The 23143-nt window shown below is 39.9% G+C and overlaps 1 protein-coding gene across 2 annotated transcripts; it reads left to right on the top strand.

Annotated features, from left to right (window-relative positions):
- Positions 1-243: 243 nt before the first annotated feature.
- Positions 244-23143, top strand: PAXBP1 (PAX3 and PAX7 binding protein 1). 2 transcript variants are annotated; one of them, XM_088157021.1, is made up of 18 exons: positions 244-718; positions 1502-1630; positions 3209-3385; positions 4476-4571; positions 5255-5358; positions 5723-5943; positions 6884-7073; positions 11105-11228; positions 13203-13302; positions 13768-13883; positions 16171-16370; positions 17795-17939; positions 18088-18209; positions 18792-18868; positions 19133-19199; positions 20746-20892; positions 21271-21425; positions 22567-23143. In XM_088157021.1, the coding sequence occupies exons 1-18, from the start codon at positions 259-261 to the stop codon at positions 22682-22684; spliced, it is 2748 nt and encodes a 915-aa protein (XP_088013147.1). In that variant the 5' UTR covers positions 244-258; the 3' UTR covers positions 22685-23143. The 2 variants fall into 2 exon arrangements, with proteins under 2 accessions (XP_088013147.1, XP_014737517.1); XM_014882031.2 differs by having other exon boundaries at positions 4476-4697.

The raw sequence follows: 23143 nt of genomic DNA, 5'->3' as shown, positions 1-23143 counted from the left end.
CCCGCAGACACAAGATGGCGGCGGCCGTGAGGGGGCAGCGGGGGCGGGGCGGGCCGGGCCGCTCGAGCTCCCGCTCCGCGCGCTCCCCGCCGCGCAGGCGCAATGCCGCGTCCTCCGCCCGCCGCCGGCCGAGCGGGCGGCAGGGGGCGCTGCGGGCGGCGGTGCCATGCTCGCGGGGCCGGGCCTGGGCCGCGGCGCGGGGCGGCCGGAGCGGGCGGCACCGGGGCCTGGCGGGGCGGCCGGTCGGTGCGCGGCGGGATGTTCCGCAAGGCGCGGAGGGTGAATGTGCGGAAGCGGAACGACTCGGAAGAGGAGGATGAGGAGCGCGAGGAGGAGCCGCCTCAGGAGCCGGCGCCGGCGGTCGGGGCGGCGGGGGAAGGGCCCAGCGAGGCCTCCATGCCACTGGCGTCGGGCGCCGGGCTCCTGCCGCTGCCCGCCGGCTGCGTGCCCCTCGCCCTGCCCGGCAGCCCCGCGGCTTTCGCCTGCGCCGCGAGCTACGGCGCGGCTCTCGGCTTGGGGCTGGGCTTGATGGGAGGCGACCGAGCAGGCCTGGGGGCTCTGCCAGCGCCCGCTGTCCCGCGGCCCCCGCCGCCGCAGCCCCAGCCCCAGCAGGGCAATGGGCTGCCGGCGGCCGGCCGCCCCAAGGAGAAGAAGCGGTCGCGGGAGAACAAAGAGGTGCCGAGGGCCAGCCTGCTCAGCTTCCAGGACGAGGAGGAGGGTGAGGCGGGTGGTTGCCTGGCTTTTGGGTCGCGTCTTGCGGGAGTGGAAGGGACCCGGAGCTGCTCAGCCTGCACTGGGCCTCTCCTCTTGGAGAGCCGGGACCCATATTTATTTTTTAAGGCAGTCCCCCGTGTGGCGTGGGGTGATGTGGGATCACATAAGAGGGGGTTGAGCCCTGAGGGCACGGTACGGGCGGCCAGGGATGCATCCGTCGGGCCCGCGCCTTCCCCGGCCCGACCTGGTTCCTGCAGGGCCAGCATGCTCCCAGCGGCCTTAGCTGTGGTGGAGTTGTGGTCAAATGGCCTCTGCTTCTGTGTTGCTGATGCGTCACCTGTGCTGCGTTCACCACACCTGGGTGGCCCGCAGGTTTGTGCAGGAGGAGGTGCAGCCTGTGGTCTCCCCCTGGAGCCAGCAGCGTTGGCTGAGGAGCATGTGTCCCGTGGCTTTGGGTCGAGTTTGTTTTAATCTGTGTGTTTAATAATGTGGCTGGTGTTCACGGGTCACCTCGGACTCACTGCCTGTTGCCCAAACAGTTCGTATAGTTTTGAGTCATCTTAGAAGGAATTTTCTTGAAATCACTGAAACTTGGTTTCTAAGGCTCGTGATTTGAAATCTTGATGGAAGTACTGAAAACATAGAATTAGACTTTAACTATAGACTGAGAGAACCCTACAGGATTTGTTGATGGCATTTATGAAGTTCCAAGTACAAAATCAAGAGATTTAATAAGTAAGTATGCTTGACAGATCTAATGTAATGTTATCTGATTTCTCTTTTAAAGAAACAGAAGAAGTTTTCAAAGTGAAGAAATCAAGTTACAGCAAAAAGATTGTAAAACAGTTGAAGAAAGAATACAAAGAAGATCTTGAAAAATCAAAAGTTAGGACAGAGGTCAATTCTCCAACAGATGGTAACTGCAAAACTAATAGCAACTCTTGTAGTGGAAAATATGAAGTACTGTAATTTAATTTCTTGTTTCAAGATGAATTGTGAGTTTTCTAGAGGATTTCACATTTAGAGCTGAAGTAAAGTGCAGATGAAATGTGTTAGTTGAGCCCTAGGAATTCTGTTCTGCAGTTGGTAGAGAGTTGTTTGATTCTCATGAAGAAATTAACATAGGATGGAACTTCTCAACTCTGTTAGATGGTTGTCAGTAGACATCAGTATTCTGAATTGCAGCTGTGTTTATGGCAGAGGAGTTGCTTATTGAGTTAGGAAGTAATTACTTTAGTTTGAAAGTGTACCTGGTGCTTGTCTGACACAAAGTGTCCTTGTAATGGTTTTTCTTTGAAAAGGAAGATTATTGGGGTGAGCAGAGTGGTGGTCTTTGTTACTAAGTTAATTGTTTCAGGACTTGGACCTTCGAGTAGACTTGATTAAGATGATGGACTGAAAGTGTTGGAGCAAAAGGATCTGTTAACAACGTACAGTCCTTGAGAGCTTGAAATAGAGCCTGGGACTTCAATTTCATTGTACTATTGGTATTTGGGAAGCTCTCTGGTAAAGTGTAGTGGTTCCTTTTCCACTTAAGTTTTTACATAGATTATGTAATACTAGAAGCGCAAGCTGGGAGGCTTATGATCCAAAGGTTGCAATGATCTAGAGGTACATGGGGGTTGAACATGGTCCCATGCAGGAAATACCCTTTTAAAATTTAATTAAATTGTTTTTAAAGGTTTTGTCTGCATTTAGAAAACGCACAGATTCTTTCTTAATAGAATCCTTAAATTGCCTATGCGGTGGTGTGGGCTGTGAGCAAAACCAGAAATTATCACTTCTGTGGCTATTGTTCAGGTCATCTGTGAAAACCTGGATTCTTGCTTCTGTCACAGAGTTCCTTAAAACATTGCATTTTGCACATGGCTGTGTGGGCCATATTTATTTAATTTCTGTTTGTTTTGCTCTCCCTAATTCATGTGGCTATAGTTCAAAGACTTCAAGGCTGCTACTGAGAGAGTGGCTTGGATTCTCTAAACACGTGCTTGAGTCTGAAACCTCAGATACGTGCAGATTGGGTAGCTGGGTTTAACATGAATTTTTTAACATATTATTTGTATTTGCTGTCGGTATCTGTATGTTACTCACCTAATGTAGGATGTAGACCAAGAAGAAAATGAAAAGTTCTTTTGAAATCAGTCGGTTCTTGTGGAAAGATTTGGTGTAACACCAAAAGGCAGTGCTTTCTCATTGCATATGTGAGAGACTTTTACAAGGTTGCACAAGGTTGAGTTCCCCCACTTTCTTAATGCTTGACAATATGGAGAATGTTTAGTGGTTCGTGGGGCCTGTCTTGTCACATTTTATTTTGAGACGATGTCTGTGATTTAATCACAATTAAGAAAGTATATTTTCCTAGATCTCAAACAATAAAATTATTTTTTAACATTTTAATTTGATTTTCACTTTTGGTTATTATATCTTAAAAAAACCCCAACTTTTGAGTAATCTTTATAAAAGGAGTAAAACATGGACTTTGCTGTCTTGTCAGTTGAAGCACCACTAGAAAAGACAGGACAGAATAAGGATATAGGCCAAGAGGATGGGACTGCAAACAGTGAGCATGGTGAAGAAGAAATGGAAGTTGAAAGTGAGAAGGAAGAAGAAAAACCAAAAGCTGGTGGTGCTTTTTCAAGTGCTCTATCATCACTGAATGTTCTCCGCCCAGGTTGGTCGTTGTAATATGTCTGATAAGTTACCAAGTGATTTAGCCATTGTTTACAGCAGACTAATGTATGTGAGAGATTAGGAAATAGTTTGCAACAATTTAGCATCTGAGAATTCAAGAAAATGGTATTTTCTAAAGGTGTTCAGTTTTACAAGCCTTATGAGAGAAGATGTTTTGCTACAGAATCCTTCATCCTGATGTAGGATGCAGGAATTTGTCTCTCAAGTAGACAACAAACTGAAAAGAAATTGGATTTGGAATAGGTGATTTCACGTGAGATTTAACTGCTTTCAGTTAAAATAGCTTCTTTAATTCAAATATTTCTGATACCTAGCAGACCCATAATTGAAACATTTTCCTTCCTGTTTTGTATACTGAGATTCTAGTCAGGCCCCGAGGCCAAAGAAATCCCTCTGAGAAAATATTTTTGAAGCTAGTTTGCTAATTATGGTAGTCTGCTCCCCAAATAGCATATGGATGTCCTGGGTGCACACGTTGATTTATATGACTTACCTAAGTTGTGTTAAGATTTGTGCTGCAGATTTTAGAATTTTCAGTTAGGTCTGATGCTTTTCATGATTCTCCTTGATTGTACAGTCTTCTGTACATTAACTGTGTCTGATTTGGTGTCCTCTTAATCTCTGTCTGATGATTGTCTGTTGAAACGATCGATGCTTTTTATTCCCCCAAAATAAGAAGAGCTGGGAGCAATATTGAGATAGGGAGTGACACAGTCATGCGCCTCATTTTCTTCCTCCCTTTACAATAGTCAGCTCCAGTAAAGGACATCCCCTTCTTTAGGAATATTTCCTATAGAAGCATCAGGCTTCTGCTCTTATGACATAAGCTGCTGGAAACAGGGCCAGACTTTCTGTGATGATCCCAACTTTGAGAATTTCTGGTCAGAAAGTTGACATGTTTAGCCTCTAAGTTGCTTGCAAATGTTTTCTGTGCATATGGATTTGTTTCCTCTCATAGTTTTTTCCTGTATGCACAGATGATTTGGTACAGTGACAGAGATGAGCAATAAGAAATTGTAACACCTGGTTTGTTGCAGTGGTTATTTAACAATGCACACATCTGTCTCTAGGAGAAATTCCAGATGCTGCTTTTATTCATGCCGCTAGGAAAAAGCGTCAAATGGCTCGTGAACTTGGAGACTTTACCCCCGTTGACAGTGAACCAGGTAAAGGCCGCCTTGTTCGAGAAGATGAAAATGATGCCAGTGATGATGAAGATGATGACGAGAAGAGGAGGATAGTTTTTACAGTGAAGGAAAAATCCCAAAGGCAAAAGATTGCTGAGGAAATAGGTAAACCCTTTTTTGGAAGGTCAGATGATAAATATTCACACTGTTTTCACTGCCAGTGCTCCCATTCAGCATTTTTAAACAACATGTTTTTCAAACAATCTGGAGTTGCATAACATTTCTGAGGAAAAGTACTACGTAATGGAATATGCATGTAAGTTTTTGAGCATAAAACTGTGGTCCTGTGCACACTGCTGACTGTGATAGAAACTTACACTAAGGATCAATTATTGTTTTTCCTGTACTCTGTTTTTAGGAAGTATGTAGTTGTGAAAAGAAAGCATTTGATATAGAATTCTTCTTGCTAGCAAGTGGGTAAAATAACCTTTTGGAAAAGGAGTTAGACATTAGAGGGTTTTACCAGCAGTGAATTGTAATTTTTACCATTGGATCTTTCAAGTGGAACCCCTGTGCTAATAATTCACAGTACAGTGTCCTTAATTCCTCATGAAGAGGAAATGCAGATGTTCTGAGATGTTCTCACTGAGGCATGGTTTCAGGTTTTTGAATTTGTGGCCCGTATAATTATGAATGCATTATCTTCTTTTTCTTGTATGAAGGTATTGAGGGAAGCGATGATGAAGCACTAGTGGCAGGGGAGCAAGATGAAGAACTCAGTAGATGGGAGCAAGAGCAGATACGAAAAGGAATCAACATACCCCAGGCATGTAAATAGTTGTGCACTCTTGTGATTTGTTTCTGTAAGTATTGGCTAAATCCTTTACAAACTTGAGTAGTTCACAGAAGGCCATTTCATTTGAGAAATTAAGTCTGTAAATTGTAATGCTCTTTAAAGAGAAATAGTGTAAGTATTTAGAATGGTAATGATACTAAGAATTTGTCCATTGACCTTTTTGAGGGCATTTGTTTCTTCTGCCTTAGATATTGGATGCTTAAATCCGATTGATAATTACATTCTTTAATCGTATCTGCTCACATTTTCCACTTTGATTTGAAATATGTAAGAAAGTAAGTTTCCTCTTTCTTTAAAGCCTAATATAGTACAATTGCATTTCCTCTGCCACCAGGTTCAACCAAGTCAGCCTGCAGAAGTGAATAATGTGTACTACCAGAACACTTACCAGACACTATCTTATGGTTCATCATATGGCATTCCATACACCTATGCTGCATATGGATCATCGGAAACAAAGTCTCAAAAAGCAGATAATACAGTTCCTTTCAAAACTCCCAGTAATGAGATGACTCCTGTTACTATTGATTTGGTAAAGAAACAGCTTAAAGACAGGTAGGACAGACCATCTTTTTAGACTTAAAGACCTGTCCCCTAGGTTTCTGTTCCTCAGGTGTCTTTTAGTCTCGGTGAGCAAACACAGAGTTTCATCGCTGGAAAAGTACTGACTGACACATCCATTAAAAAAAAAAAAGGCAAACAAAAAAGCTCAAAGTGAAGATGACATTGACACTTTGTTCGAAAATCTCCTTGGATTGCTTCTCTGGAAGCGAAGCTTTAAATATGAGGCCATTGATCTTGTTGAAGAGAGGTCTGAGTTGCATCTTCTGGACACTGCACAGTCTTAGAGTGAAGAAATGAAAGGCCAGTGAGGTGTTTAGCTTATCAAGCTGCATTCCTTTAAACTGTGAATCAGAGATTTCCCCTTCAGTAGATAAAGAATTTAATTTTTAGTGTATACAGGGATTTTTTGGCTTAAACTCTGTAATCTGCTTGTCAGGTACGCAAAAGATATGGAATGAACAGCACAATTGCAATGAGAAATCATACATAATGAACAGCTTGCACTTTACATGTCTTCAAAATTGGTTTGTATGCCCCTTGTAGTGTTGCAGCCTTTAACAGTGAATCAAGTTAGTAGAGGAAAAAGAATGCTTTGTATAAAGCTGTAGTTCCCATCCACCCCCAATCTATCCAGCCAGCTTTTCATTAGGGACAGCCTTGCACTATTCTGTGTGCTATCAACTCCTGTAAAAGTTTGTGGGAGTGGCCAATGCAATGCACTACAGCATAGTCTAGCAAATGAGTTTCAATCATTGGCCTTGCAGTTCATGAAGAGAGGGGAGAAGGTGACAAATCAGAAGTTGAGAATGTCTTTGCAAAATTTCCCGTATAAAGGCTCAGTACTTGCACTGTACTGTCTGTTTGATGTCTCAATGGTCTGAAATAGACAGACTTTTGGATGTAAATTTACTATTTATCCATTGCCCTTCAGGTTGGACTCTATGAAAGAAATGCACAAAGCTAATCGGCAGCAATACGAGAAACATCAGCAAAGCCAAGAGGACTCTACCAAGGCAATTGAAAGATTAGAAGGGTCTTCTGGGGGTATTGGTGAACGGTATAAGTTTTTGCAAGAAATGCGAGGGTATGTCCAAGACTTGCTTGAGTGTTTCAGTGAAAAGGTAAGGATGCAAAAACGTTAATCTCTTTACCAAAAAAAAAAAAAAAAAAAAAAGGGGTCTCTTATTACATGCCAAACACCACAACTCCCTCTGTTTTTGAAAAAAGTCCTTTGAGAGCATATTCTTCAAAAGGTTTGGTTGCTTGAAGATTGAAAAGATTTTTTTATCATGCTAATTTATCAAGCTGATTATCAGAAATATCTCCTCCCAGCTCACTGACTTTAGATTGCCTAAAAATTGCAGATTTTATGTCTTCAGGATTATGGTAGATACTGTGGCGTTTCAACTTTACTCAGATACTCCATTTTGCTTGAGTTAATTAGCAAAAAGAAGGGCTGAATTATGACATTGCTACTTTCTGGAGTGCTTGGTGTACACAATAACAGGCTTGTATTTTCTGTGTTATTATAAACTTCCTCCTGCCAGATGTTTCTTGGTACTGCTCTGGAGTCTGAAGGAGAGAAGTTTTAAAGCTAGCATAGCTGTTCAAAGATACCCACACTTAAAAATATATTTCTTTCATGTAGTGTGATACTTCTGTACATCTCTAAGTCAAAAATTTAATCTTTTTTCTTATGTTATGCACTGTGCTTCGATTACTTACTTCGTTGTAAATATAATAGAAACTCCTGAAAAAAAATACATGTACATATTAGGCACAGACAGGAACTGTAAAATTCAGTTAGCAGTATATTGACTATTTCTTCATTGTCTTCTGACTTGAATACAGTAGTAGGATATTAATTTCTTAATATCTTGTCAGAATAATTGAGTGGTTTTAAGCTACTGCTTGCCTAGCCTGTTAGGTGTGGGAGAGGAATGGAAAAGCATTTTGGGTGCTGATGGGTTAGACATGAATTGTCCACTGTTAGTGGAACTGGCAGAGTCCAGTCTTTGTCCTGTGAAAGTGAGGAGTAACTATGTCATGAGCAAACCCAGGAAGCCTGGGACAGTTAATTCACCCAGCTGATTGATTAGTATAAGTAATTAGTTGCAGTTGATTGTTCACTTAAGAAGCCGTGTTCCTGAGTCTGTATTAGCATTAGCTGTTGAAGATTAATAAAGGTGCTTTCCTGAGCAGCGTTGGCAGTGCTGGTCACCCAGATGGCTGAATTCCTACTAAAGATAAGTTTTTACATTATTACTCTGAGATAAAATTGTATTTCAGAAGTCAAGTTAAGTATCTGTGTGTCTATTCAGTGTTTGCTTTCTAAAGACCTTTTGTTAAATTACTTTTGTGATAACTATAAACCATCTCTGGAGGTTCTCCTTGATAGCATAAGCTGTATTGTTCAAATACTTTTAAGATGTGACTTTTATCATCTCAGGCTTCTTAGGGGCGTCCATAGAATTTTGCTGGTTTCAGGTGGAGGCTGCTGCTGTACTTGTATGTCAAGTGAGTTGCAAAAGCAGCAGCTGATGTGGTCAGTCTAACAGGAGCATTTAATTTATTTTGATATTGTTTGGCCAGGTAGTGTGGTTTGGAATTCAGTGCTTTCGCTATGACAAAAGTGCCAGCAAATTCAGAACCAGTAGCCCCCAGGACACTGAAAAGTTTTCTAAAAAGAAGATATCGGGAGGGGACAAAATCCAGTAATAAAATCACTATCAGTTTTTATTTAAATTAAATGCAGTAGGACGGTAAACTGTTCTAATCTTTTGAGTGTAGAGATAAATTACCTTCAGCTTTTTTTAGAACCTGTGGCCCTGACTGCTTCTAGTTAAAGTGTTGTTATTATTATTTATAATAATGTATGTAGTTACTATAATATACCTAAGGATATGTATGTATATATATGTGTAATAATAGTACCATAGTGTATATACGTATGTATACACATACATATATGAAAACATATCTTTAAATATGATATTTTGAAGAGATTCTGAGTGGTAGGATCACTTTGCCCATTCTTAAGACTCAGCAGAGAGTATAACAAGACAGCTGTTACACAGATTTTAGAAACAAGCACTAGAAAGGTCAAATACTGTGTAATACTTTTTTCCCCTGTAAATAAGAAAACCAGTAGAGTGGAAGATGGTTGCATGACTTCCTTCAGAAGTAATTACTATCAAAATTACTGTGCTTTCTGAGAAGGCTGGCGAGTTGCAGTTGCATTTTTACATTTTGTATATAGGAATGTACAGTGGATACAGAAAGATTGAATTGTTCTGGGCATACCTTTGACAGCACAAGTAACAGTTCATCTGTTACTTTACCTGCAGAAGTGAATTACCAAAACACGCTCTGTGTGTCAGAATTGTCCTTGTGATCTTAATATTTAGAGACCTTTCTGCTTTTTCTCTTCCACTGTTTACAGGGAAAGTGAACAAAAAACCCCTTGAAAACACTGAATTTAAAGTACTGACTAAACAAAACAGAGAATGAGGGCTGTAATTTTATAGTAGTCAGTAAAATTGTCAGCCACTCATTAACCACAGTATTGATTAGAGAAGAATAAAGGCTTCGAAGTGTCTTGTATTCTAAATGCGAATTATTTTGATTGGATTAATATATCTGAATACATCATTAAGTTTCTTTTTTAATCCTGAGAAAATTACAGAAGGAACCACTAGGAATGCTTTGAAAAATTTTCATTTAACCTTTCAGTCTTAGAATTTCCTTAACATGCTAAGAGAAGAAGCTATATTTTCTATGGTAAACTGCAGTAAAACTAGTATTTTTCAACTATTATTTCTGTTTTCAAAACTGTCTTAAATTCAGAGCATAAACTTCCAGCATTTGGAAGTTTATTCCCTCTTTGTCTTTCTCTCTACTCTTTTTTCCAAAAGAAAGGTATGTGTATTTTGAGTTGGTGCAGAGCTGCTTTCATTTTAGTCCCTGGAGTCTGATTTATCCCACGAAGCTAAAACCTTTTTCTTCTCTGATGTGTGTGTCAGTCTCAGCAAGCTGAAATGGCCCTGTAGCTATAAACTTAGAATTTTACATTTTTCTGAAGGAGGTTCTTTAATAGCTGCTGAGTCACATTCTAAAATACATCAGGAAACAATTTCTGATTTTATCTTTTGTTTTGAAAAAAACAAAATCCTGGATGGTAGGCAGCAATGAAATATAAAAGGCTGGAAGACTGTGGAGTAAGCATACGTCTCAGAGGTAAGGAGGACATGGCTTAAGTGTTCACACCAAAAGGACTTGCCTTTCCAAATTAAGAGGTCGTGAAACTTCTGGTTTGCATTTGAATATTTATAATGAACTAATTTTAACTTGTCCCAGGAAATGGAAAAAAAAAAAAAGATCAGTGAACCTGCTATTTAATGTCAGGAAATTCCCGGCTGTCATAATAGCATCTATTTTTGTTAGAGATGCTACTAAAATAGTTCGTTAAAAAAAAAAAGTGACAGGTCTGGCCTGGCCTACCTGATTAATTCAAGGTTATACTTAATGCATAACTTGCACGAATTGTACTGTTTTAATTTTAGTGGTAAGCTAGAGGAGTATTTGACTGATTTAGATAACCTGTTGGCATAACACCCTTACGCAGGGTTTGATTTTGTTTCAGTAATAATATTTCAGCATATGCTGTTAAGAGTTAGAGCAAAACAATAGCTGCTGGCTTCAGTACGTTAGACTGATGAGTTGTTTTTTTTACTGCATACAGTCAGGTTATTTTCTCACTGAAGTATAGAATACTTCTACATTCTTGTTTAAAGATAGTTGATGTCTGAGAATTGCAGACCTTTATACAACACATAAGAGACTTGGTAGGGAAAGCAAGAGTACTGGAAAGAATATTTCCCACTCTAAATAGGATGTCTGGCTGTGTAGACTCATTCAAGCCATGGAAGTTGCTGTCAGAATGCTCTTGTTCTGATTGAATGCTGCCAATGTTAAATGTATGCATTTTCCACACCTTGAACTATTTCCTGGTGCAAATGATACGTACGAGTAAGAGGCAGGACTTTGTGCTGCTGGGAGCACAGTGAAGGCGTTTTGCTCCGCAATAGACTGGGACCCCAGAAGCTGAGCAGCTCAGGATCTGGGTATTACGTGGTGTGTTGTATTTTTACAGGTGCCTCTGATTAACGAACTTGAATCTGCAATGCACCAGCTGTACAAACAGCGAGCTTCCCGCCTTGTCCAAAGACGACAAGATGATATTAAAGATGAATCTTCGGAGTTTTCAAGCCATTCAAGTCAGTCCATCTTGAAGGTTTTTATTATTCATTAAACAACCTTGTTTACTTAGTATGACTTAATTGAAATGTAAATGTTTAATGTATGACTGTCTTATTAAAGTTTCTTATTCTTACTCTTGAGATTAGTAGAAGCAAGTTTAGATGAAAGTTCTCTAATCTGTTTCGTTTTAAACTCAAAACCACTGTAACTCTGACTTTATTTCTCCTTTCTGTTTATCTTAACTGTATTTTCTCCTTCCTAGCACTAAAAATGTATGCATGGTGGCTGTGGGAGTAGTGGTAGTATGTGACTCCCCGTTTTCTTCTTATATCAGGACTTTTAAAAAAATTTATTTTAACCTTCCTGAATCTATAAACATCATTTAACATGTACAGTTAACTGTATAAAGCCACAAAGCGCTGGGCTAGACTTCTGTCTAATGTTCTGTTTTGTTGCCAGTATAAGTATTTGGTTTCAGACACTTAACTGGTAAATTAAAGAACTAGAAGACTGATCAGACTAATACAGTGACCCTGTATGAAATACAACTTAAGAATAGCCAGTTAAAATTCCTGCTTACTGTGAATTTGTGGATGGGGGATTCTCACTGAGGAGGTTTCATGTGGCGATTACTCTTCAGTATGTAGAACTCTACAAAAGCATAAATGTTAACTTGGATGGAAATACATGTTTCTTGGAGGAGGTTTTATTCAGCATATTAAATCAATGGATGAAATATCCTATTAATTGGAGTCCTCTTTGTGCTTCGGAGAGCTTCCCATTTTTAAAAATGGTTTTCTGTCCTGTTTCTGGTGTAAAATTCTATAATCAATGCCATTTCCCTCTTCTGCCACAGTTGTCAGAAATTAAGTCGTATTAATACCATTATCTAGAACTCACTGAAGATGATGAAGGGTGTCAGAGTTGGTGATTTCTTTATAGAGTAGTTAGCATACATATTGTTTTTAGGACTGTTACTTGGAGTCCCAGGCATCACATGGCCTTGCAGTTTTATCATGAAAATGCTGTTGTGAGAACTAGAAACCTATTTCCTAAAAGAAGCTTAGAATGGATTTTTTTTGTACTGAAATTTAATGATAGGATGGGAATAATTCTCATTGCTGAGGTTGGGTTTTACAGAGAGATCTTATTTAGTATCTGGAAGTTTAGAGAAAGCTCTTAGTAGTTCAGGTATTGAATTGGAACACTGACATAGATCAGCATTAATACTTTAAATGATGAACTTGTGAGTAGACTTTGTCAGAACATGTAAATTTATTCCTGAAGTTTGGATAGGCTGTTGTTTAAATGTTAATATTTATGCTTTAATGGGTGGATTTGGCAGTGGCTAGCATTCAGTCTACTGAAAGGAGGAACTGGAAACACTCCTGCCCACTATCTGCTGTTTTAGCTGTGTTGTTTTCTATAGCCAGGAACATAGATAAGCAGAGCTTGAAAAGAGGAGGAAAGAGGGTTTATCTTTCTGTAGATCTTGATGTGTTTTAAACTTGAGGCAATCTAAAGCATATGAACTTAGAAACACCGTGACTGGAACTTTGAAATAACGTATATTCTTGCCCCAGTCGCTCTTGTCTGCTTTCTTTTTGCTAGTTTTCTTCTCAAAAATTATGTAGTGAATGTGTTTATGTAAGGAACACTTTTTTCTTGGACATTTAATTTAAGCTCTTTCTGTTAAAACTGACTTTTACATAGTTTGGCACTGTTGTGAGAGGGATAAGAGTGAAGTATGGTGAAAACTATTTGACATTTAAGTGGAAATTTTTCCAAACTCCCCTGCTTTCTGTGTTAACCTCTACGTGTCATGAGTTCAGGCTTCTGGGGGGCATTTTTTTTTCTTTTTTTATACTTTGACTTTCCATTTCAAATTACACTTAGTTTAAAAGTGGGTAAAAGGCTCTTATGAAACTGCCTACAGCACATTTATAGAATCATAAATAAGCATTTTAATTTTCATCGATGTAATTTTACAGATAAAGCACTGATGGCACCAAATCTTGATTCTTTTGGGCGAGACAGAGTGATCTATCAAGAACAAGTCAAGCGTCGAACTGCAGAAAGAGAGGCTAGAAGGTAGAGAATGAGATTTCTTTTCTTCTTTAGAAGTCTTTGCAAGATACAACTGTCCTGTGTGACATACTAACACGAGTGGCAATGTTTGCTTCTTCCCTGCAAAGGGAAGAAAACACTTCAGCTGATATGCTGGGCTGGGGTATTCATATATATCCCAGCTTATCATGCAAGTGTACAAAACATTCCATGATACTGATTTAAAATCACTTAAAGCATAGTAAATACATTCCGTATCTATATGGTCTCTCCTGGTTTTGTTTCTTTTCATTGTTTGAGGCAGCAACATAGTGGAATGCTTGAGGTGGTGGTATAGTAAAAGTCTTTTCAGCTTGACTTTCCTAGAACTAAAAGGACAAGCCTAAGTGGGCGTAATCATTGTGTAGGTGGGGAAAACAGCTGGTTTCTCTTGCTTTGCTGTAGCTGGTTGATACAGGTGATAGCTGGTTTGTTGCTGCTCCTTTCCAGAGCTCGCCGTAGACAAGCGAGAGAGCAAACTGGGAAGATGGCAGATCACCTCGAAGGCCTTTCCAGTGATGACGAGGAAACTTCAACAGATATCACAAACTTCAACTTGGAGCGAGGTCAGAAGAGCTACCCAAGCCTTATTACAGAATCTCAGCATGGTCTGGGTTGGAAGAGACCTTAAAGCCCACCCAGTTCCAACCCCCTGCCATGAGCAGGTCCTCTAGACCAAGTTGCTCCAAGCCCCATCCAACCTGGCCTTAAACACTTCCAGGCATGGGGCAGTCACAGCTTCTCTGGGCAACCTGTGCCTGGGCCTCACCACTCTCACAGGGAAGAATTTCTTCCCAATATCCCATCTAACCCTGCCCTCTGTCGGTGTGAAGCCATTCCCCTTTGTCCTGTCACTGTCCAGGCCCTTGTAAGCAGTCCCTCTCCATCCTGCAGACTCCCTTCAGGTGCTCTAAGGCCACAATTAAGTTATCCTGAAGCCTCTTCTCCAGGCTGAACAATCCCAATTCTCTACGTCACAAAATACCAAATATTTGGCAGGAAAAAAAAATCGTTCCAAATGCAGCCCTGTTTATGTACTTCACCATATTTTGCAAGGAGTTTAGGAACTTTTGATTCCTGGATCATCAGTGTGACCAGAATAGTCTTTATCACCAACCTGTTGTGTGTCTTGCAGCTGACTGATTAGCCCATCTTTAGGTTCTTTTTATTTAATTCAAACATGCTTTTGCTGGCAAGCAGTAAGCTCTTGGACCATCAGTAAATCTTCAAATTTGTGAAATAGTTTCTCATTCTTGAAATATGTGTTTGTTTTACTTGTGAAATTTTGAAAACCTCAGTGCTTTAAAAATCTTTTTTTGGCTTGTGGCAAGTATTTAGTGGAGTTATGAATAATTTTCTAGAAATGCAATGACAGAAATTTTGTAGAATCTTGTTGCAGCCTGGCAAAGTTTGCAAATGATAGAAAACAATATTGAGTGCAAACAATGCAGAAAAATCTTGTGGTACAATTAGCATTTGCTCTGATTAAAAGAGAATCTGGTTAGAAGCCAGGAGGAGGAGAGCAGCAAGGATCACATACATAGAATTGTTTATGTTGCATTTGAGGAAGGATTGAATGGTTTTGGTCTCTTGAAGTAGGAGAACAATACCAACTTTTCACACTATGAGAGCTAGGGACCATGAAGTTAAGTGATAGGATATGTTCAAAATAAAGAGGTCATTTCCCACAGAGAGGGTAATAAATGGCAAAGTCATTGCTATAGGTGGTTGTGGAGAGCTGAAGTATAAACCTTTTAGAAAAGCAATTAGGTGAACTGTCTAGCTGTTAGGTCCTTTGGAAGTGCAGGCAGTTTCCATACTTTTAGTTGTTGGCTGATTTACTGCAATTTTATAGTTGCACTGATTTTCTGCATACGAGGAGGGGTCTTGGGTAAACAGACCAACTGTTCAGGGTTTTTAGGCTGCTAAATTAAATTATCTAGATTCATTAGGGCTGAATTGCGCTTGGTAACTTGGCAGTTTATGTGTGCAAAAGCATTTTGTAGAAATTTCTTCAGTTTCTGAATAGGCACAGTGCTTGTAAAGCTTTTTTGCTATTGTATGTAGCTCTCATGTTAGTCCAGAAAGAGCAGTGGAACAGAGGAGTGCACTAACTTTATAGAGGACCTACTAACTTTATGTGTAGTGTTTTTTCTTAATCCCAGTATGAAAAGTGTGGTTATATGACAGTCTCCTGTTCCCTCAGCCCTGTCTCTGCCTGCTATGTGTACTAGTTGTGTTCGTTGTGTAGGAGTTACTGCTGTAACCAAACATTTACAACCGTGGCAAACACGACTGATTAAAATGAAACTAATTAGAAAAGATGGAGGGAAAATAATATATAGAGAAAAAGATCTGGACTGCATAGAATACTGGTACTGTAAATACAAAAAAAAAAAAAAAAAAAGGTGCTAGAGGATTGTAATCACTGCCCAGTGCTGACAGGCATGTTCTGGGCATGGTGTCTGCCAGGACCAACGCTGTCTGAACTGCCAATTCAGTTGACTTATCCGAGATGCCCTCCTCTCTTTGCACTTGGATTATCAAAGATGTAGAATAATCTGGGTTGGAAGGGGCCTGGAGATCAGCTATTTGAAACTCCCATGCAAAGCAAGGCTAGCTTTGAAGTTAGCCTTTGCATACAGCCCAGTGTGTCACCAATCCTAATTACATCTGGTAACTTAAAATCCTTCCGTGAAATGTTTCGAATAAGACCTGTGATAAAACAGTATTGAAGAGTACTCGTGCTCCTGTTTTTATAGCTTTGTGTGTTTGAGGCAGGAGTAACAGAACTTCTAAAGGTGATTTTTTTTTTTTTAATTTTTTTTTTTGCTTCCTTTTCTCCCATGCTAGATCGTATATTGAAAGAATCCAGCAAAGTTTTCGAAGATGTTTTGGAAAGCTTTTACTCCATTGATTGCATTAAATCACAGTTTGAAGCTTGGCGCTCCAAGTACTTTGCTTCTTATAAGGATGCTTATATTGGCCTCTGTTTACCAAAGTTGTTTAATCCTTTAATCAGACTTCAGCTGCTTACCTGGACTCCTTTGGAGGTAAGCTCCTCTGCAAGTAGCTTCTGTGTTAGCTGCTACTTGGTGGTTCTTTCACACTTGAGCAGAGCAAAGTAAATTGCTCCTTTGATGTGTGCTTCTCCTAAAGGTGTGATCTAGGAATGAAGTTTCAAATGGGCACCTGTCTTGGGGCAAAGTTTTTCTGGGGAGTGCCTGTACTAGTTGATCCTCTATGTTCCCAGCAGACCAGAATTCAATTTGGCACATTGCCAGTTCCTTCTCAGGAAGTGGTGTAGACCAAAGTCTGCCCATGGTAATGAGTTGGAATTAGGTGATCCTTAAAGTCCCTTCCAACCCAAACCATTGTATGGTTCTATGAAAATACCTTTAGTCTTTAAAATACTTCAGAGAAAATTGTGACTCTAGATAATGCTGTTTCATCAGACGTGAAACTAAGAAGCTTGTTCTTAAATGGAATTACAACTTCCTGTGTCTCTAGGTTATATATCTGTCTCTCAGCTACACCTCCATACCCTGTAGAATTCTGGCTGGCAATTTCCAAGTCTTTCTCATAGCACTCACTGCCCAATTATGTAGGGAACATGGGAAAAGCAGGACAGCACTGTGGCAGCCCAGTATCCCTGGCACCCATTTGTTGCCAGCCTGGATATGTATGCTTTCATGAGATGCCACCAGGACAAACAGTTCAGGTAGCTTTTGACTCCCTCTCTGTTCCTCCTTTTTTCAGAAGTGCTTTTTTTTCCTCTTAACTACCAAGAGAATATCTGCAGAATATTTTCTGTCACCTCTTCTCCAAGTGCAGAGGGGGAGGCATGACTCCTCTCCAGAGAAAGTTCAGAGTATTTATTAAGATAATGTTATTGATTTGATGTTTGACTTCATTAATCAAACAAGGAAAAATCTAAGAGAGATGCCCTCATTAAATTTAAAACATTTTTTGTGCATTCTCCCTTCCCCCATGCTATTTCTCTGAGTTTTCAGGCTGACAAAACAAAGCTCATGTTAGTTGGAGACATGGTACAGAATTGTCAAGTCTAACTGTATTCACTGCTCTCTGTTACTGATCCTGGTAAGCATTTTGTTAAGGTAGAAAAATGACAAGGTTCTCGTAAAGCAGGGTTTTAAACCCAGAAGACATAATTTTATGATGCAGCACAATTGAGCTGTATTTCTGACTTGTACCCTAATTTATAGGCTTTGGTTTGGCTCAGGTGTAAGTAGAAGTTAAAATCTGTGGGGCAAAAATTGCTAAAAAATCAGTCCTGATTCAGCCATTTTCTCTTTTCATTACATCTAGTGACTGTGCTGGTAGAATGAATTGGTTCATTTGGCAGTGTTTTAAAGCTGTTTTTGTCAGTGTATCATACTTGCATACATAATATTTTTTCTGTGTGTTGACTTTAAAACTTTGTTTAGGAATCTAATCCCAGTTCTTTTTTTATTAGGGCAAATGTCGAGATTTTGAAACAATGTTGTGGTTTGAGTCATTGCTGTTTTATGGCTGTGAAGAGCAGGAGCAGGTGAAAGATGATGCTGATATTTCACTATTGCCTACCATTGTAGAGAGAGTCGTTCTTCCTAAATTAACAGGTATAGGCTTAGAAAATATAGAGGGAAGGGATTGTGGAGTCTGATGTTTGTTTGTGCTTTCAGGTTTTACTGTTTTGTAAGTAATTGCATGCATGTCTCAGTACCTGTATTTGAGTATTTGTAAAGTGGAGTCTTTCATCTCTTACAGTAATTTCTGAAAATATCTGGGATCCCTTTTCTACCACACAGACATCTAGAATGGTAGCAATTGTACAGAAACTAATTGATGGATATCCCTCAGTAGTGAATGCAGAAAACAAAAATACACAAGTAAGTTGTTGGATTTTTTTCTTACATATGTTGCATAAGTTGAGGAATTTGAATACATTTTTAATACCTTATGTTGGGAAATACAGCTATAAAAAGAATTTTTAAATTATTTGGTGCTGTGCAGCCTGATTGTGGGGAGTAAAGTATGTGATAAATTAACAAAAAGAAACTCAGTGGTCCTCCCCAAAATAGATACTAGAGATAAAAAGATACACCAGATGTACTAAGGCTTGTTGGTCTCCAGTTTTGCTGTAAGGGTTGGCTACAAATACTCAGGTTTTTCTTTTCTGGATCTTTGCAGCCTTTTCAAATGCACTGCCTAAAAATGGGATTGTTTTATTTGCCTTCTGTGAAAGCACGAACCAGTATTAAGAGTTCAGGTTTTAATTGAGTGTCAAATTTCAGCTCTGTTTATTATTACAGACTTTTTTAAGACTATTTATTTGTATGCTCAAATATGTATATATGTTTACTGTTATGTGTGTTCTTTTACTCTTTACAAGTGTTCTTTGTTGCTTTAAAAATCAATTTTTGAGTGTTTAGCTACTAAACACTCATTTAAAATAAAATTACCTGTTTCAGATGCTTTTAAAGGCATTGTTGCTGAGAATGAGGAGAACACTAGATGATGATGTATTCATGCCCTTATATCCAAAAAAGTAAGTTTACTTTCAACTGTGGTGTTAGACCTTTCTTAGCAAGTCACTGTATTCTGTCCATAGTTAAGAGGGGCTTTTCTCAATGTGGTTCAGTGCCTGGATACAGGAGATCTTTTGTTATCCTCCTGGGAGCATTTAGCAAAGACAAGAAGGATAGAAGGGAATATTTGTGGAAATGAACTGTGTGTTGGAAGGAAAAAGTCAGCAAATGCAAGATAGAGGTGTGGTCTTGGTTGTGCATTAAAGCGATTTCTTACTTTCCAGCATCTTAGAAAACAAGAACTCTGGTCCATATTTGTTTTTCCAACGTCAGTTTTGGTCCTCTGTTAAGGTAAGTCAATAAATATGTCCAGTAAATCTTAGGTCTAAGACAATGTAGCAATAAAATCCTCCCCAGATTCGTGGAGCGTAGTAGCTGGGAGCTGCTTCAACTTCATTTGTAAAAACTCCTACTCTGGTTTCAGCCTCAGACTTTGATAAGCACTGTGCCCTCTTCACGGTGTGTCCATCAGCGGTGGTGTCCCCCAGGGCTCAGTTTGGGCCCAGCCCCATTTTATATCCTTACTGGTGATCTGGATGAGGGAATCAAGTGCACCCTCAGTAAGTTTGTGGATGACACCAGCTGGAGCAGCAGTGTTGATCTGCTGGAGAGCAGGAAGGCTCTGCAGGGCGACCTGGGTTGATGAGGCCAGTGGGATGAGGGTCAACAAGGCCAAGGCTGGGTCCCTATGCTTTGTCCACAGTAACCTCAGAGCTGCAGGCTGAGTGGCTGGAAAGCTGCTGGGCAGGAAAGGCCTTTGGGGTGCAGGTCAGCAGCTGAAGGTGAGCCAGGTGTGCCCAGGTGGGCAAGAAGGTCAAGAGCACCTGGCCTGTACCAGCAGTGATGTGCCCAGAAGGACAGTGGTTGTCCCCCTGTCCTGCCCCTTTGTGGCACTGCTGAGGCCACACCTCAAATGCTGTGTCCAGCTCTGGGCCCCTCAATTTAGGAAGGACATTGAGGGGCTGGAGCATATCCAGAGATGGGAATGGAGCTGGAAAGGGTTCTAGAGGGGAAGTCCTGTGAGGAGCAGCTGAGGGAGTTGGGGTTGTTTAGCCTGAAGAAGAGGAGGCGGGGAAGGAGGGGACAGGACGGGGACACCTTATCACTGCTTGACAGTCAGGTGTGGCCAAGTGGGGTTGGGCTCTTCTCCCACGCAGCCAGTGACAGCATGAGAGGAAGTGTCCTCAGGCTGTGCCAGGGGAGCCTCCGGATGGACATTGGGAAGAACTTTTTCACAGAAAGGATAATTAACCATGGGAATGGACTGCCTGGAAAGGTGGTGGAGTCACATCCCTGGAGGCATTTAGGAAGATGAATGTGGCACTCCATATTCTGGTCAAGTTGGCAAGGTGGTGTTTGGTGTAAGAGTGAACTTGATCTCAGAGGTATTTTCCAGCCTAATTGGTTTTGTAGTTGAAAAGGTTGTCAAGTGGAAGCCACCATCATTTCAGCTTGAATGTTATGTGGTCACTTAGCTTATTCACCCCAGCTTTTTTATATCCTTGTGCTTGTCAGAATAAAATCTTACTACTTTCAGGGAATGAGAGCTCAAAGCTGTGGCTGACATAGTTTATTTCCAGTAAAATACTGTGAAGAAAATTAACTCCCAGCTAAACAGAAAAGTAGAGACTGATGTTGATTGAAGAACTGTTCTCCATGATGACATAAGCAGAACTCTTCTCTGGAATTTTCTGTTTAAATTACAGCAGCAAGGGAGACTGTATTCTGAATAGGTTTGCAAAACATTTAAAAGATTTTAAAATGTTTGATGTGTTTGATCAACTCTCTGGTTTCAGTACATTTTGGAATAGTTATTTTCCCTGTGTTGTGTTTTCAGTTATTGGGAAACTTTCTCCAGTGGTATGGAATCCTTTCAAACAAAACTCTACAGGAGCTGTCCATAGATGGGTTACTAAACAGATACATTCTTATGGCTTTTCAAAACTCAGAGTACGGAGAGGACAGCATTAAGAAAGCTCAAAGTGTAAGTAAAATCAAGCAATGTTTAAAGTAATGGACTTCAGCTGAAAGGAAAATTTAGTTCAAACTTGAGGTTGCCTATGAAATCTTGGCTTTGATACCTCAAAAGCTGCAGTCAGTGAAAAATAGATTTTTAAAAAAATTTTTTAGTATATAGACTAATGAAAGAACCTTCTCTGGCTCATGCCAGGTGGATTAGGTATACTGTGGGTTTCAGTGCTTTACTGCTTGGATTTTGATGTGGGTTTTTTTGTAGTTTTTTTTTTCACTCTGTGGGCCTTGTCCCTGCAGTCTTATTAGGTGGACTTCACAAGTCATGTTTATATAGCATTTAAACAGTTTGTTAGGTTGTGTGTAATTTCCTTTTTCCTGTTTTTTGTAGGTAATTGCTTGCTTCCCTAAGCAGTGGTTCACTAATCTAACAGGAGACAAGACTATTTCTCAGCTAGAAAACTTCTGTAGATACCTTGTTCACCTGGCTGATACAATTTACAGAAACAGCATTGGTTGCTCTGATGTAGAGAAGAGAAATGCAAGGTAACTTATTTTGAGTTTAAACAGTTGCAGTTCTTGTGATTTGATTTATTTTGCCAATGCGTGCAAACATTTGTAACTCCATCCTGCTGTGTGTCTTTGGAAAATTCTTTGAATTCACATGTTAGAAATGGATATTTTTAAGGTGTCTGAAAATAGCAACTGCTGGAAATAGTGAAACGCTGATAATATATTTTGCACTACTGCTTAGTGTCCTGGATTCTTAAAGGGGTTTATAAAAAGCAGGGAGAAGCACTTTTTGTATGAGCAAATAGTGTCAGGACAAGGAGGAGTGGCTTTAAACCTGAAGGAGGCGATATTTATGTTAGATATTGGGAAGGAATTCTTGGCTGTGGAGGTGGTGAGGCCCTGGCACAGGTTGCCCAGAGAAGCTTCATGTCCCTAGAAATGCTCAAGGCCAGGTTGGATGGAGCTCTGAGCAGCCTGGTCTGCTGGAAGGTGTCCCTGCCCATGGCAGGGGCTTGGACTGGGGTAAGCTTTAAGGTGCCTTCCAACCCAAAGCATTCTGTGATTCTGCCAAATTTTGTAGCTACCGTGGTTGGACTGGTTAACCTTGTGAGCCAAACTGTCTTTTGTATACAGTTAAAAAGTTCTGGCTATTTACACAGTTTACTAGACTAACCTGGTTTTGCCTGAGATCCAAGAGTAATTTTACTTGAATCCCACGATCAGCTTAATTAAAAGTTTGCATTAGACATGTTACTGCTGACCAAGTAAGCTGACACGCTATGGGAACAACAACAGCACAGGAATGAACAAGTCTTCCACTCTTGGTGCAGTCCTGTGTTTCAGTGGAATAGTTAGGGATTTAAATTAATTTAATTTTTTGAACTCTCTTCTTTTGGTGATGTGTTTCTGAATTTGAAAGAACTTTCTTCACCAGGTGAAATGATAAAAATTTTGGTAAAAGTTTCTATTGGAAGAGGAACATCCAATTATCCTGTTTGCATAGCAGATTCTAATTTGATTTCTGTCCTGCTTTTTCCCAGCATGTAACAAATCTGTTGCCATTACCCTCATTAAGCAAATATAATAAATCTGCAACTATATGGCTCCATAATGTAGTCTTCTGCTGGAAAATTAATCCATGTCATTGATAGTTCTATTTCTTCCTCTTTTTTAGGGAGCACATCAAGCAGATCATAAAGCTTCTAGCAAGTATCCGAGCCCTGGATCATGCCCTTACTGTTGCAAATGATCACAATGTAAAAGAGTTCAAGATTCTAATAGAAGGAAAATAGACTTTTCTCACCACTCATTTTGAGCTTTAAAACCATTCCTGATGTGTAATTTATGTACATATGTAAAGTTTCTTAAACTGTAAAGTATTGATCTTCGTTTTAATACAAAATGCATTCTTATATACAGCATCCTTAAAAATAAAAATCATTGACTTCATTGAAAACAAAAATGGAATCCCAAGGTTGTCATCTTTCCAGAAACCAGATTTTTCCTCAAGTTTCTCAAAATCTTGCTCACAAAAATACTTTGTGCACATAATCAGTGGTCATCTGCTCCTGTTAATTGTTCCATGGTTAACTGGAATGTGTATAATAGATTCTGTGTAATACAATGTGTGCATATATTTATACCACCATGTTGCTTTCACACTGGATATAGAGATGTACTGTCGCAAAAGCTTTTCATTTGCTAAAAAAATACTTATTTTGACAATAAAATGATCTTATTATTGGTCAAAA

The sequence above is a fragment of the Sturnus vulgaris genome, chromosome 2 (genome assembly GCF_052056855.1).
Source record: "Sturnus vulgaris isolate bStuVul1 chromosome 2, bStuVul1.hap1, whole genome shotgun sequence".
Lineage (NCBI taxonomy): Eukaryota > Metazoa > Chordata > Aves > Passeriformes > Sturnidae > Sturnus > Sturnus vulgaris.
The sequence above is the reverse complement of the archived record's forward strand: the minus strand, read 5'-3'. Positions and strand labels throughout refer to the sequence as shown.